Source organism: Salmo salar, chromosome ssa03 (genome assembly GCF_905237065.1).
Source record: "Salmo salar chromosome ssa03, Ssal_v3.1, whole genome shotgun sequence".
In the NCBI taxonomy this organism is placed as follows: domain Eukaryota; kingdom Metazoa; phylum Chordata; class Actinopteri; order Salmoniformes; family Salmonidae; genus Salmo; species Salmo salar.
The window spans coordinates 41,387,200-41,404,149 of NC_059444.1; the positions used below are offsets into that span (position 1 = coordinate 41,387,200).

General features: G+C 40.5%; 1 protein-coding gene across 1 annotated transcript in view; it reads left to right on the forward strand.

Moving 5' to 3' along the window:
• Positions 1-942: 942 nt before the first annotated feature.
• The window catches only part of LOC106600512 (hippocampus abundant transcript 1 protein), a 29,399-nt gene continuing 13,391 nt past the window's right edge, over positions 943-16,950 (forward strand). The window contains exons 1-3 of the mRNA XM_014191922.2: positions 943-1,145; positions 7,841-7,936; positions 11,776-11,838. Of these exons, the coding sequence (XP_014047397.1) occupies positions 1,065-1,145; positions 7,841-7,936; positions 11,776-11,838 (240 nt within the window). The 5' untranslated portion in view covers positions 943-1,064. The remainder of the gene's footprint in view (positions 1,146-7,840; positions 7,937-11,775; positions 11,839-16,950) is intronic.

Here is a 16,950-nt window from a genome sequence, read left to right on the forward strand (position 1 = left end):
AAAATGTGCAACCTTAGCCATACTTCAGTAAAATGTAAGATACATTAATAGAAAATGACTCAAGTAAAAGTGAAATTCACCCAGTAAAATACTACTTCAGCAAAAGTCTAAAAGTATTTGGTTTTAAATGTACTTGAGTACATTTTATCAATTCCATTTACTTTTGATACTTAAGTATCAAAAATATAAATAGTAAAGTAGAGAGACCCCAAAAAACTACATAAGTAGTACTTTAAAGTATTTTTACACCACTGAATACATCCAGGGTGCGATTTCAACAGATTTTTACCTATGTCAAATTAACAAATGATTGTCTTTTGTTGGATTTATATAACAACAATCCGACCTTGTTTAGCATTATCTAGTCCAAATATGGCATGATTCCAATATTTGTAGCCATTTGAAATCCCATTCAATGGGACTTTTAACCGCAAATTCCACTATTGTGGCTAATCCTTATTGTGGCTAGCTTCACACAGGTGGATATGGCTGCGCTGCAACCTGGTCTGAGCCTCTCGTATTATTCTGTACGTAAATCCGCCATAAACCATTTAGTAGTTTGTTACGTTTCGTATGGTATGTATTCATTTCTGAATGTCCATCACCCATTCCGTATCATATGTTACGAATTTGAAAAACGTACAATATGTTACGAATTTGCTAAATGTATGTTATTAATTCTAGAAAGGTGGCTAATGTTAGCTTGCTGGCAAATTTTTGCTAGGTTAGGGGTTAAGGTTGAGTTAAGGCCAGGGGAAGTGTCAGTTAAAAGGGTTAGCTAAGTAGTTGAAAAGTTGCTAAAATTGACTGTGATGACATTCGAACTCGCAACCATTGGGTTGCTAGACGTTCACGTTATACGCCCACCCAGACCATTAACCATACCAAACGTAACATATCATACTATTTAAATTGTCCTGGATTTATGTTACGTCTCGTCTATGTAACCAGGCTGCAACATGGTCATTGGCATTGGGAAATCACTTAGCTAGATAGCCAGACAAGGCGAATTCAAACATTCCTGAAGTTACCGCTCCGACATCAAAAATGGACATAAATTAACAATGACGAGGGAGAAAAAGAAAAAGCGGCTGAACCGCAGCATTCTTCTGGCAAAGAAAGTTATTATAAAAGATGGAGGCAGTGTGAGTTAAATATTTATATTCGTTAGCCTGATACTCTAGATAGCTAGCTAGATTGTCATTTGTTGCATAATATTGGTACCTAGCTAGCATTATATTTTGGTTTGCTTACTTTGCGAAATGAACCAGTTGTTTGCTTTAGCTGGCCGGTTTACACGTTAACTCAGTCTGTCAAAATAACAGCTGGCTTGAGCGTAAAGCTAATGTTAGTTGGTAAACATTTTACAGGAACCATACGCCGAGCAAGTCATCTTCGGCTATCATCTTCGACACTCTTATCCTGTGTTTTGTCTGAGTTACTAGCTATGTATGTCATACAATGTAGCTAACGTTCGTTGGCCAGCTAGGTTATTATATATCCACTTGCCCCATAAGTGGATGCGCTAGCTAGTAGCAAAGCTAATCAGACAATATCGAACACCATTTAGCTGTTGATCTGAAGCATGAGGTTGAGGGCTAGCGAGCTAAAATTCATGAATGTAGATGTCATCTGAAAGGACTGAATCAAACTTCATGAATTGTTGTCAGTTCATGGCTTTGTCAGTTTTTGACAGTAACGTTATTACAACAAGGCTGCAGCTAGCGACATTTGTTTTATCTTGAGACCCACTGCATCCTGATCGCACTTCCGGGTCACGGATTCTTTTGGAATGGTCCGCGCTCGTCGGGATCCTTGGCACCTCCCTACTTAATTTACACGGTTATTGTTCTATTTAGTTATTAATACTTATTTCCAAGTGAAAAAGGTATTAGGAACGTGTATATGTAAAACATTTTTTATTCTATTTATGATCAGTTTTCATATGCACTTAAAATAGTAGGTACCCTTTTATTTAAATTATTATTTTGTATTTTATTTCTCAGAATAGTTCCTGATTATACTAAAGAGGGTTTTTAGTCTCTCTTACTACTGAGAACCCTTGGTTTGGTCTTGAACATAATTTTCTGATGAGTTGAATTTCAAAAGCCGGATAACAACTAGCTCAGTTTATGGTGTAAGCTATTTTCACTTTAAGGTGACTTAAATGGTGCAGATCTCGGTTCCTTATCGCTTACGTTCACTGCTATGTTTTTGACTCATCCTACAGTTTCTACTTTTATATAATCTTTGTTGGTCTGTCTTTGTCTATAGTTTCTCCTAATGCTTGGGGGTTACGAAACAATGCGCAAGGCCTTATTTTTATTTGCTAAACAATTTTGAACATATTTTTGCTTTTTTCAAGAGTCTCACTCAATTTCTGCTGATGCCAACTTCTGGAGGTCACAGTGGGGCAACAATATTTGGCTTTCCCATGGATCTGATTGCTCTGCTGGTGTCGTTACAATGAAAAATACCTTTGGTGGTAATATTCTACACTTGGAATGTGACCCCTTTGGTCACTTTATTTGTCTTGTGATCAGTTACAATGACATTACGCTCATTACTGGAAACTTCTACGGGTACAACACCAAAAATGAGAATGATGAGTTGCTTGAATATGTAGAGAAACATATTCTTCATTGGTTATCTACATTTCCCAATTTGTTATTATTGATAGGAGGGGACTTTAACATTACTTTAACAAAAATCTAATTGCAAGAACTGGGAGCCTTTTAAATTTGAGGTGTCCAAATACCTTAGAAAACATGGTAGTAATCTTGCTAACACCAGAAGAGCTGAGGAGGAAAAGGTGATCATTAAGATAACTTCCCTTTCTCAGAGATCCCCAGCTGGCCCCTCGGGGGAGGAGAAGATGGAACTGATTGAGTTACAAAATAAACTGGATAATATATATAGATTAAAAGCAGAAGGAGCCTTTATTAGATCTAGGAAAAAATGGAGGATGGATTCATCCTATTTCTTTAGACTTGAGAAATTTCACTCTACAAATAACACTATCCATAAGTTAAACATTGATGGTGTTATTACAGATGACCAAAAATGTATCGCTAAATACTGTAGCAATTTTTACAGGAAATTGTATAGCTCTACGTACTGTCAGGAATCCACAGATGTTTTTTGACTCACTGAATAATGTTCATTCTATCAGTGATACAGAATCGAATTTATGTGAAGAACCCATCAAGGTTGAAGAGATTGTAGTCTATCAAACATCTAAAGAACAATAAATGATGGAATTACTTTAGAATTCTTTTTAGAGAGTATTAAAAATAATGTTCTCCCTCCTACAATGAGTCAGGGGTTAATAACACTGATACCTAAGCCTAAAAAATAAGTGCTGCTCATCGATAACTGGCGTCCAATTTGTCTTCTTAATAATGACTATAAGATATTAGCCTTACTACTTGCAAAAATAATTAAAGACGTCCTGGATGCAATCATTGATGAAACACAGTCTGGCTTTATGAGGAACAGACATATTTCTAACAATATCAGACTAGTATTAGACATACTTGACTACTCAGACCTAATAACTGAGGATAGCTTCATATTTTTTGATTTTTATAAACTATTTGATACAGTAGAGCATCAGTTCCTCTTCCACTCCCTTGAGAAATTTGGCTTTGTGGATTTTTTCTGTAAGGCTATTAAGACTCTATACAAATGGTAACAGCTCTATCAAATTGAAATATGGCACCTCACCTAGATTTGAGTTAAAGAGAGGAATTAGGCAAGGCTGTCCCATCTCTCCGTATCTGTTTTAATTAATCACCCAACTTCTTACAAATTCTTTAAATAATAGTCCCGTACAAGGTATTTCCATAGCTGGTAAAGAAATTATTATAAGCCAACTGGCTGATGATACTACACTTTTTCTGAAAGATGCTAACCAAATTCCCATATCGATTAATGTGATTACAATCTTTTTCCAAAGTGTCTGGTCTATATCTCAACATGAATAAATGTTAACTCATGGCTGTCAAAGATTGTGTGACACCTTCATATTATGATATTCCAGTGAAAGAAGAACTTACATATTTAGGCATAACCATTACCCAGGATCAGAAGTCTAGAGGCTTACTAAATGTTAACCCTCTTATTAAAAAAACCCATAAGCTAAATCAATGGCTAAAGAGGGACTTATCTTTAAAAGGAAGAGTCCTAATAACCAAGGCTGAAGGTCTAGGCTAACATATGGCACTCTATCTTTATATCTTGACGGTAAAATAAGCAAGGAGATAGACCAGATGCTTTTAAATTTTCTGTGGAGAAACCGTACCCATTACATTAGGAAAACTGTTGTAATGAACACGTATGAGTATGTTGGGCTGAATTTTCTGGACTTTACTACCTTAAATAATACTTTTAAGATCAATTGGATAGAACAATTCCTAGGAAGACCCACTTCTATGTGGAATTTTATTCCTCATCATGTCTTCTCTACTTTTGGTGACCTTAACTTCATGTTGGTTTGCAATTATAATATTGACAAAGTTCCAGTGAAACTGCTTTTCATCGGCAGGTTTTCTTGTCATTAGAGGTCGACCGATTATGTAGTTGGTTAAATGGTGACTTTAATGAACAGATTGAATTTGGAGCCGCATTTTTTTTCTTCCTGTGAGCGATGAGTGGTTTTTAGCAGAGCCGTTGGAAAGGAAGTGGAGTCCCAGAGTGGTGCTTAAGTGGAGCGATGAGCGGGATTTCTGACTGCTCAACACCGCTCACATGGCTGAGACTCAGATTTTTCACTTAAAATATATGCCAAACAAAAACCCTTGATTTCGAAGTTTAACAAACCCTACAACTCTATACACATCGATCATTTTGAACAATTTGCACTGAACATTTTACAAAAATACATTCACTGGAAGAACTGCAGTTGCAAAGTTTGGTAACAGAGTTTTGATAAAATCTCCCTCAGTTTGTGACCACGTTTTCTAAAAACTGTAAAATATCTGCTCTGAATACAGATTCAAAGATGTCTGCAGACACAGTGGGTGGGGTGTCAGCTATGACGTGACACCTTGAGTTTAAAAAAATTGCTTTTGGTTATTGAACTACACTAAGTGAAGTGGATTTACATCTGGTAAAATAATTGTGGTAATGGAATTGCATCATGGATCCCTGATCCACTACACAGAAATGCATAATTATGGATATGTCACAACCACCATGAAGAGAATATCTTAAATTGGTACATAAATATGCAATATCCGCCTTTGCATATTTAATATTATTCTACTCACTGGTTATTATTTTAATGAGCTCCGCCACCAAACAAGACCAAATTTGGTTGGTCCAGACCAAATCTGAAACCAATCATAGACGTCTGTTTCACAAGTTTGGACATCAAAGAACAGTAGAGTTCAGTAGAGTGCAGTAAAGTACAGTACATTATAGTGTTCTCGAATCTAGTGCGCTCTGCTGTATACTGTGCTGCACTCAACTCCACTTTTTTTTTGCTGTACTCAGGGTTGGAACAAACTTAACATTTTATGTAATTGAGAAAACCGGTGTCATAATGTATTTTTTTGTGAACATCCTTTCTGAATTTCAAAGTAATCCAAGAAGTAATAATCTAGTTTTTCAAAAGTATCTGTAATCTGATTGCAATATTTTTGCTGGTAATGTAACGGATTACTTAAAAAAAACTAATATTAGTTGGCAGGGGTCTTTACTTCAACATTATTGTGGCTTGATGTATTTCTAATACCTTTTTAAGACTTTCTGGTAGATATTTTCTAGACTCCTTTTCCATCTGTTTGACAAGAAATCAAAGCCTTTGCTTATTCCTAATTGTTAGGATGGACAATGTACACTACCGTTCAAAAGTTTGGGGTCACTTAGAAATGTCCTTGTTTTTGAAATACATTTTTTTGTCCATTAAAATAACATAAAATTGATCAGAAATACAGTGTAGACGTTCAGGTTGTAAATGACTATTGTAGGTTGAAATGGCAGAATTTCTTTTTTTTAATGGAATATCTACATAGGCGTACAGAGGCCCATTATCAGCAACCATCCCTCCTTTGTTCCAATGGCACGTTGTGTTAGCTAATCCAAGTTTATCATTTAAAAAGGCGAATTGATCATTAGAAAACCCTTTTGCAATGATGTTAGCACAGCTGAAAACTCAACGTCAACAGTGAAGAGGCGACTCCTTCTAGACAGAGTTTAAAAGAAAAACCCATATCTTAGACTGGCCAATAAAAGATTAAGATGGGCAAAAGAACACAGACACTGGACAGAGGAAGATTGAAAAAGTGTTATGGACAGACGAATTTAAGTTTGAGGTGTTCTGATCACAAAAAAGAACATTCGTGAGATGCAGAAAAAATGAAAGGATGCTGGAGGTGTGCTGGTGGAGGCAATGTGATGGTCTGGGGATGCTTTGGTGGCGGTAAAGTGGGAGATTTGTACAGAGAAAAAGGGATCTTGAAGAAGGAAGGCTATCACTCCATTTTGCAACGCCATGCCATACCCTGTGGACAGCGCTTAATTGGAGCCAATTTCCTCCTACAACAGGACAATGGCCCAAAGCACGGCTCCAAACTATGCAAGATCTATTTAGGGAAGAAGCAGTCAGCTGGTATTCTGTCTATAATGGGGTGGCCAGCACAGTCACCGGATCTCAACCCTATTGAGCTGTTGTGGGAGCAGCTTGACCGTATGGTACGTAAGAAGTGCCCATCAAGCCAATCCAACTTGTGGGCGGTGCTTCAGGAAGCATGGGGTGAAATCTCTTCAGATTACCTCAACAAATTGACAAATTAAAATGCCAAAGGTCTGCAAGGCTGTAATTGCTGCAAATGGAGGATTCTTTGATTCTTCAATCACCACCTTCCGGAGACACCTGAAACCCCACCTCTTTAAGGAATACCTAGGATAGGATAAAGTAATCCTTCTAACCCCCCCCCCCCTTAAAATATTTAGATGCACTATTGTAAAGTGGTTGTTCCACTGGATATCATAAGGTGAATGCACCATTTTGTAAGTCGCTCTGGATAAGAGCGTCTGCTAAATGACTTAAATGTAAATGTAAATGTTTGAGGACACTATTATTTCAATTAAAAATCATTATTTATAACCTTGTGAACGTCTTGACTATATTTCCTATTTATTTTGCAACTAATTTCATGTATGTTTTCATGGAAAACAAGGAAATGTATAAGTGACCCCAAACTTTTGAACGGTAGTGTAGGCTTGGCCATGATACTCAGCTGGTTGATAAAGTGAATCAGGTTAGTTACAACTGGGCTTGGAGCGAAAACCTACAGGATGGTAGCTCTCCAGGAACTGGGTTGGAGAGCCTTGACCTAGGCTATGTCAGTCAGTTGCCATTCTTGACATTGCATACTTTGTGGTCTGGAACGCACACACACTATCTTGTTTAGCTGGACCTGCCCTACTTTACAGCCACCATGGCTTTCACACCTCCCCGTCAAGGCTCCCATGTCCCTGCTTCCCTCTCTGGGAAGTGTACACCGTTGGATTCCTCCATGGGCTTTTAAAAAGCCTTGGATTGGTGTAAGTATGGGCTGGACTAGAAGGAGTTTTCATCATATGTCTTACACCAGTCATTTGCTTTTAAATCCATGAAGAGAAATTAACAAGTGCACACTTAGGGCAGTCTCGCTCACTCACTCACTGACTAACCTATTACCCAGCACCTGTTCAAATTTGGTGGATTTTGTGCACACTACTTTTGAAATGTATATTGTCTGTCATCTTACGGTTTTCCCTAATCTCTCTTCTTTTCTCTCACCCTCTTTTCTCCTCTCTTTTGTTTTTCCATCCTCTCATCGCCATGCTTTAGCCCCAGGGGATGGTTGAGCCCAGTGTCTTGCATGCTGTGGTGGTTATCTTCCTGGAATTCTTCTCCTGGGGGCTTCTCACCACGCCCATGCTTACGGTAGGTAAACTACCACCACACGTCTGAGCCCACCCAGCCGCTCCACTAACACAGGCCTACCTAGGGATACATACAGTACAGAAGGGGTTGCTCACCACACCCATGCTTACAGTAGGTAAACCGCCACACACCTGAGCCCACCTGCCTGGAACACAAGCTTACCTAAGCCTACATTACAGTAGGGATACAACACATGCTCACCATGCTCATGGTAAGTAAACGTCCATACACCCGAGCACACCTATTCCCAAGCTTACTGTACATTGTGCTACCCACAGTAGGTATAGGCCGACACATGCTCACCACGCCCATGATCACTGTAGGTAGGTTAACCACCAACTGTTCCCTTACATACTGTATGAAAACAAGCTTACTTAGGGCTACAGTACATAGTTGGGTACATAATGTACATACAGTAGAGACAACACGTGCGTTTATGTTTGAGTCATGTAACAGACACTCTTATCCAGAGCAACTTACAGTAGAGCAGGGTTAACTCTGTCCTAGGGACATCAGGGGGTGCACGTTTTGGTTTTTGCCCTAGCACTACACAGCTGATTCAAATAATCAACTAATCATCAACTTGGGCTCAAGTGTGACTCACGCACCTAAGCCCAACTGCTCCCCTCCCTTGCTTAGGGATACATACAGTTGGGATGTACCGGTGACTGCTAAAATAAAGGAAACACTTGAGTAAATACAAGGTGTATTGATAGCAGGTGGTTCCGCACAGGTGTGGTTCCTGAGTTAATTAAGCAATTTAAAACATCCCATCATGCGTAGGGACATAAAAAAAAAAAGCCCAGTTGCCCATTTATTTTGGCTACCATGGCTAGAAGAGATCTCGGTAACTTTGGTCCTTTGAGACCCCTCTTTGTGTCAATTCACCAGATCTCAACCCAATTGAACACTTGTGGGAGATTTTGGAGCACTGCCTGAGACAGTTTTCCACCACCATCGACAACACACCAAATGATGGAATTTCTCATGGAAGAATGGTGTCACATCCCTCCAACAGAGTTCCAGCTCGTGGTGGCCCAACACCCTATTAAGACACTTTATGTTAGTTTCCTGTACAATACATGCTCATTGCTCACCCCGCCCATGATCAGGGTAAACTACAACTGAAATGTTTCATCATGTGTTGGTCATTGTTGCGTGTCCTGTCATTGATGATGCATGCTGTGATTAAAAAAAAATCCCAAATTGGGATTAATGAAGTAATACTCTACTCTCATAACTATAAGGTGTGACTGCTCATGAGAAACCACATACACAGCCTACCGCAGAGCCTTACATTACGATGTAATGTCTTTCATCAATTTCTCAGATCTCTGTATTAGTCTCTGAGCCACACCCGCCACTAAACACTAGTGATGGGGGAAAAATCCATACAGTTACATATCGGGATATTATTTTTGACGATGTATCGTTTTCACAATATTATTTTTGCGCTAGTTGGCTGTACCTGCACCAAAGATCCCGTGTTTTTTTCTTCATAGCTGGTTCTCCATCTTCTTTTAAATAGGGAGCCAATTTGTTTTCAGCATTTTTATTTCCATGACTGATCAAAACTTGTTTTCTCATGGCTCCCTCTTGTCCCTCTGCAACATACATATGGTGAGCAATATGTTTTCAACATTGAATCGCAATAAAATCACAGTACATATAGAATTGTGAGTTTTGTTACACATTGTATCGGCACCAAAGTATCGTGATAATATCGTATCGTGAATTCTCTCGCAATTCCCAGCCCTACTAAACACAAGTTCATTATATGTTTCTCTGGATAAGAGAGTCTGCTAAATGACCTAAATGTATGTTAATAATCCCCTCCACCCCAACAGGACTGTTTAATGCATTCATAATGACTGGTTATAATGCATTCATTCCTCCCACCCCACTCCTTCATAATTCTGTCCTAAGCCCAACCAGACTACCAGGGAGTGACATTTCCCAACAAACAGCTCCACAAACAGCTATGAATAATTGAATTGATAATCAAATGTTCAGGGCCTGATAATGCAGTCTGTGTTGTGGGAATGAGAGGCTCAGTGTCGACAGATGGTACTTGGCTGAGCAATATGAAAAAGACACCAAGCAGTGTATCAAGGTGTCTTTTGCTTTTGAAAGGGCTTGTCAAAGGGAGTGGGAGAGAGAAGGTTAGTGAGTGGTTGTTGTTAAACTATAGATGTTGTAGACACACATCCGGGCACACACGACTCCCCTCAATGGACGGACTAATCATATCAGACAAACTATATAGTAGTGAATATGAATTGAAAATGCATTGTTTGTGTTCAGGACCATGTGATCTGTTTTTCATCCATTTCCTGGAACCTACATTTACCTTTGCTACCAGTGAGCTACTTTTCCCCACCAAACAAATGATAAACAACTAAATCTACAGCCCACATTATGAACAGTTTCAAATGATTTGTTTGAAGTCAGTGCTATGTGTTGTTCATTAGAGTGTTTCTTACTGGACAAGTTCAGATACCGCCTCGTTTCACTCCATTTCGGAGTGTTTTCTTCTGTTTCGCACCCACTGAACATGACCCTGGTCTGTGTGGAGGGTTAGTGGTGCTTATTCTGACAATGAAAATCTGTTCCACTTACTATATCTCCCAGGGGGCGGTTAACATTTGCGTGTTGGGTTAATCAGAGAGCAGTGGAAAGAGACGCTGGCTTCACTGTTTCCACTCAGGTCCTCCTTAGTTAGGTGCACAGTGAGCTCCCACTGTGCTCTATCCATTTACCTGTTCCTGTTACAGTACTCTCGCATGCATCACCCTCTCTCACTCTACCCACTGAGGTTCCCACTTTCATTAGCCACAGCCAGAGCCTCTCTCAGCCTCACCAAACCCACTATATTCTGCATCTGTGCAGGAAAACTCTCTCAGGGCAGGGTTTCCCAATCTCGGTCCTGGGACCCCCCTGGGTGCACGTTTTAGTTTTTTTGCCCTAGCACTACACAGCTGATTCAAATAACCAACTTATGATCAACTTTCATTATTTCAATCAGCTGTGTAGTGCTAGGGTAAAAACCAAAATGTGCACCCAAGGGAGGCCCCAAGACTGAGTTTGGGTAAGCCTGTTTTAGGGGCCTTGAATGGCTTCTACTTCCCATTTTGTTTGGTCCATGTCCTCCTGACCAATAGTCAAACCCTGTATGTGTTTGTTCTCTTAGTCCTGTGTAAACACTCACAGGGTCATGATCCTACTGGTGTCAATGACCCCTCCCTCACCTGCTCTGAAACGGAGTTCCTCACCAATACTGTCTGTAGACTTTGAACTGCATCACATTTGTTTTAGGCTGAATTTGCACCATCATGCCTGACCTCTGTTTGTGAATAGTACATTTTGTTAGGCAATCAAGGTGTACTTTAAGTGTGTTATTTACACAGTGTGCTAGAGTCTCTCCCCTCAACCTTTCTATATCAGTTTCCATGATCTAACTGAAAGTTTGTTCCCTCAGTATCTCAGACCCAGAAAGGTCACTATTAGGTAATGGAGCGGATATTGTTAATGGGTACCGTCAGGTCAGTGTGCTGTAGTTTGACTAACTGAAGTTACTGTAGTCAACACGAGCCACTGTATGTCATTACATAGGTCTGTTACACTGTACTAATATAGACACAACAGTTTTGTTTTCTCAGTGTCACTTTATTTTGGGTGGGGGGGGTGTGTGTGTGTGTGTGTGTGTGTGTGTGTGTGCTTTGCTTCAGAATGATTAACGCTGAAGTGTATAGCAGTCACTGTACTGTGTGGGTCACTTTACTGTAGGCTACTGTATGGACACAACAGTTGATGATGTCTTATCTGTGTTTGTTTCCCAGGTCTTACATGAAACATTCCCTCAACACACATTCCTGATGAATGGGCTTATTCACGGTGTCAAGGTAAGATGACAACAGTTAACAGCAGCCTAGCCTGTTGCTCTCTAGTCTGGAGCCAGGACACTTTAGGTAGGATAACAACAGTTTTTTGACATTTATTTTTTGTTATTTAACCAGGTAGGCCAGTTGAGAACAAGTTCTCATTTACAACTGTAACCTGGCCAAGATAAAGCAAAGCAGTGCGACAAAAACAACACAGAGTTACACATGGGATAAACAAACGTACAGTCAATAACACAATAGAAAAATCTATATACAGTGTGTGCAAATGTAGTAAGATTAGGGAGGTAAGGCAATAAATAGGCCATAGTGGCGAAATAATTACAATTTAGCATTAACACTGGAGTGATATATGTACAGATGATGTGCAAGTAGAGATACTGGGATGCAAATGAGCAACAACAAAAAAAACTATATGGGGATGAGGTAGTTGGGTGGGCTATTTACAGATGGGCTGTGTACAGGTGCAGTGATCGGTAGGTAAGCTGCTCTGACAGCTGATGCTTAAAGTTAGTGAGGGAGATATAAGTCTCCAGCTTCAGTGATTTTTGCAATTCTTTCCAGTCATTGGCAGCAGAGAACTGGAAGGAAAGGCGGCCAAAGTAGGTGTTGGCTTTGGGGATTAGCAGTGAAATATACCTGCTGGAGCGTGTGCTACGGGTGGTTGTTGCTATGGTGACCGATGAGCTGAGATAAGGCAGGGCTTTACCTAGCAAAAACGTATAGATGACCAGGAGCCAGTGTGTTTGGCGACAATTATGAAGCGAGGGCCAGCCAACGAGAGCATACAGGTCACAGTGGTGGGTGGTATATGGGGCTTTGGTGACAAAACGGATGGCATTGTGATAGACTACATCCAATTTGCTGAGTAGAGTGTTGGAGGCTATTTTGTAAATGACATCGCTGAAGTCAAGGATCGGTAGGATAGTCAGTTTTACGAGGGTATGTTTGCAGCGTGAGTGAAGGAGGCTTTGTTGCAAAATAGGAAGCTAGATTTAATTTTGGATTGGAGATGCTTAATGTGAGTCTGGAAGGAGAGTTTACAGTCTAACCAGACACCTAGGTATTTGTAGTTGTCCACATATTCTAAGTCGGAGCCATCTAGAGTAGTGATGCTAGTCGGGCGGGCGGGTGCGGGCAGCAATCGGTTGAAGAGCATACATTGAGTTTTAATAGCATTTAAGAGCAGTTGGAGGCCACGGAAGGAATGTTGTATGGCATTGAAGCTCGTATGGAGGTTTGTTAACAGTGTCCAAAGAAGGGCCAGATGTATACAGAATGTTGTCGTCTGCGTAGAGGTGGATCAGAGAATCACCAGCAGCAAGAGCGACATCATTGATATTTACAGAGAAAAGAGTCGGCCCGAGAATTGAACCATGTGGCACCCCCATAGAGACTGCCAGAGGTCCGGACAACAGGCCCTCCGATTTGACACACTGAACTCTATCTGAGAAGTAGTTGGTGAACCAGGCGAGGCAGTCATTTGAGAAACCAAGGCTATTGAGTCTGCCGATAAGAATGCGGTGATTGACAGAGTCAATTGGCCAGGTCGATGAAGACGGCTGCACACTACTGTCTTTTATTGATGGTGGTTATGATATCATTTAGGACCTTGAACGTGGCTGAGGTGCATCCATGACCAGTTCGTAAACCAGATTGCATAGTGGAGAATAGAGGTCGACCGATTATGATTTTTCAACGCCGATACCGATTTATTGGAGGGCCAAAAAAGCCGATACCAATTAATCGGCCGATTTTATTTTAATTTTTTGTAATAATGACAATTACAACAATACTGAATGAACACTTATTTTAACTTAATATAATAAATCAATAATCAACTTAGCCTCAAATAAATAATGAAACATGTTCAATTTGGTTTAAATAACATGAGTCTTCAATATTCCCAGGTAAGAAGTTTTAGGTTGTAGTTATTATAGGACTATTTCTCTCGATACGATTTGTATTTCATATACCTTTGACTATTGGATGGTCTTATAGGCACTTTAGTATTGATAGTGTAACAGTATAGCTTCCGCCCCTCTCCTCGCTCCTACCTGGGCTTGAACCAGCCACCCTCGAAGCAGCGTTACCCATGCAGAGCAAGGGGAACAACTACTCCCAAGTCTCAAAGCGAGTGACGTTTGAAACGCTATTAGCGCGCACTCCACTAATTAGCTAGCCATTTCACATCGGTTACACCGGCCTAATCTTGGGAGTTGATAGGCTTGAAGTCATAAACAGCAATAAAGTGCTGTTTGAATGAATGCTTACGAGCCTGCTGGTGCCTACCACCGCTCAGACTGCTGTATCAAATATCAAATCATAGACTTAATTATAATATAATAAACACACAGAAACACGAGCCTTAGGTCATTAATATGGTCGAATCCGGAAACTATCATCTCGAAAACAAAACGTTTATTCTTTCAGTGAAATACGGAACCGTTCCGTATTTTATCTAACGGGTGGCATCCCTAAGTCTAAATATTCCTGTTACATTGCACAACCTTCAATGTTATGTCATAATTACGTAAAATTCTGGGAAATTAGTTCGCAACGAGCCAGGCGGCCCAAACGGTTGCATATACCCTGACTCTGCATGCAATGAATGCAAGAGAAGTGCCACAATTTCACCTGGTTAATATTGCCTGCTAACCTGGATTTCTTTTAGCTAAATATGCAGGTTTAAAAATATATACTTCTGTGTATTGATTTTAAGAAAGGCATTGATGTTTATGGTTAGGTACAGTTGTGCAACCGTTGTGCTTTTTTCGCAAATGCGCTTTTGTTAAATCATCCCCCGTTTGGCGAAGTTGGCTGTCTTTGTTAGGAAGAAATAGTCTTCACAGTTCGCAACGAGCCAGGCGGCCCAAACTGCTGCATATACCGACTCTGTTGCAAGAGGTGACACATTTTCCCTAGTTAAAAGAAATTCATGTTAGCAGGCAATATTAACAAAATATGCAGGTTTAAAAATATATACTTGTGTATTGATTTTAAGAAAGACATTGATGTTTATGGTTAGGTACACGTTGGAGCAACGACAGTCCTTTTTCGCGAATGCGCACCGCATCGATTATATGCAACGCAGGACAGGCTAGATAAAGTAGTAATATCATCAACCATGTGTAGTTAACTAGTGATTATGATTGATGGATTGTTTTTTTATAAGATAAGTTTAATGCTAGCTAGCAACTTACCTTGGCTTTTTACTGCATTCGTGTAACAGGCAGGCTCCTCGTGGAGTGAAATGTAAAGCAGGTGGTTAGAGCGTTGGACTAGTTAACCGTAAGGTTGCAAGATTGAATCCCCGAGCTGACAAGGTAAAAATCTGTCATTCTGCCCCTGAACAAAGCAGTTAACCCACCGTTCCTAGGCCGTCATTGAAAATAAGAATGTGTTCTTAACTGACTTGCCTATTTAAATAAAGGTGTAAAAAATCGGCAAATCGGTGTCCGAAAATACCGATTACCGATTTGTTATGAAAACTTGAAATCGGACCCAATTAATCGGCCATTCCAATTAATCGGTCGACCTCTAGTGGAGAAGGTACGGTGGGATTCGAAATGGTCGGTGATCTGTTTTGTTAACTTGGCTTTCGAAGACTTTAGAAAGGCAGGGCAAGATGGATATAGGTCTGTAACAGTTTGGTTACAGACTAATTAGTAGACTAATTGAATCGGGTGTGTTAGTTTAGGGCTACAACAAAAATGTGAAACGTCTGGTGATCCCTGAGGAGAGGGTTGGGAAACCCTGCTCTAGCCTGTAGCTAGGACACCCTGTAGGTAAGAAAACGCTATGCTAGCCGCTGCCTAGCGAGGACACTCGTCACTCACTAGGTTGGATACGAGAACGACCCGTCATGATAGAATTCTCTGTGCCAAGTACTGTGTGTTTGTTGTACCACTGACAGCTGCAGTAGTGCATGGCGTCTTATCTCATGTAGCCTAAACTCAAAATGTTACATTTTAATCTCCGGTGGTCTGTTTAGTGGGGTGTGTAGATGATGGCAGTATGGCTAGTATACACTTGAGAATACAAAACATTAAGAACACCTGCTCTGTCCATAGACTGACTAGGGGAATCCAGGGGAATGCTATGATCCCTTATTGATATCACATTCAGAGTAGATGAAGGGAAGGAGACAGTTTTAAAGAAGGATTGTTAAGCCTTGAGACATGGATTGTGTATGTGTGCCATTCAGAGAGTGAATAGGCAAACCAAAATATTTAAGTGCCTTTGAACGGGGATGGGTTTCCTGTGTGGTCCACCACCCAAAGGACATCCAGCCAACTTGACACAACTGTGGGAACCATTAGGAAGGTTTTCCTAATGTTTGCTATACTCAGTGTAGTAAGCTATGTCATGGGAAAGCATGGACTACTGGAATAGAGCTACATGTGTAAATGATTGTACATAACTGTAGTTAGTTACTCAGTAGCTCAGTACACAGCTCAATGAGGTCTCATTTCTTTCACCCCTTTGTCTCCTCTCCCTCTCTCCTCTTTTTCTCTCCTTTTTTCTCTCTCCCTCTTTCTTCCTCCCTCCATCTCTTTCTCTGTCTTCCTCTCTCGCTCCATCTCCCTCTCTCTATACCCACCTCCTCTCTCCCTCTACTTTTTCCTCTCTCTTTCTCACTCCCTCTCTCTCCTTCCCTCTCCCTCTTTATTTCTCTGTGTTTAACTCTCTCTCCCTTTTTCTCACCCTCTTCCTCCCTCCCTCTCTCTTGCCCCCTCCTCTCCCTCTCTCCTCTTTCTCCCTCTTCATCTCTCTCCCTCTTCTGTCTGTCTGTCTGTCTCTCTCTCTCTCTCTCTCTCTCTCTCTCTCTCTCTCTCTCTCTCTCTCTCCTTTTCATTTTCTCTTTCTCCTTTTAATTTTTCCTCTCTCCCTCCCTCTTTATTTCTTCCTCTCTCCCTCTTCCCCTCTCCTTTCTCTCCCTCCTTTTTCTTCTCTCCCTCCCTCTTTATTTCTCTGTCTGTACCTCTCTCACTCTTTCTCTCACCCTCTCCTCTTTCTTTCTCCCTCTCTTCTTTTTCCTCTCTCTCCCTCCCCTCTTTATTTCTGTCCCTACATCTCTCCCTCTCTTTTTTATCGCTCCTCTTCCTGCCCCTC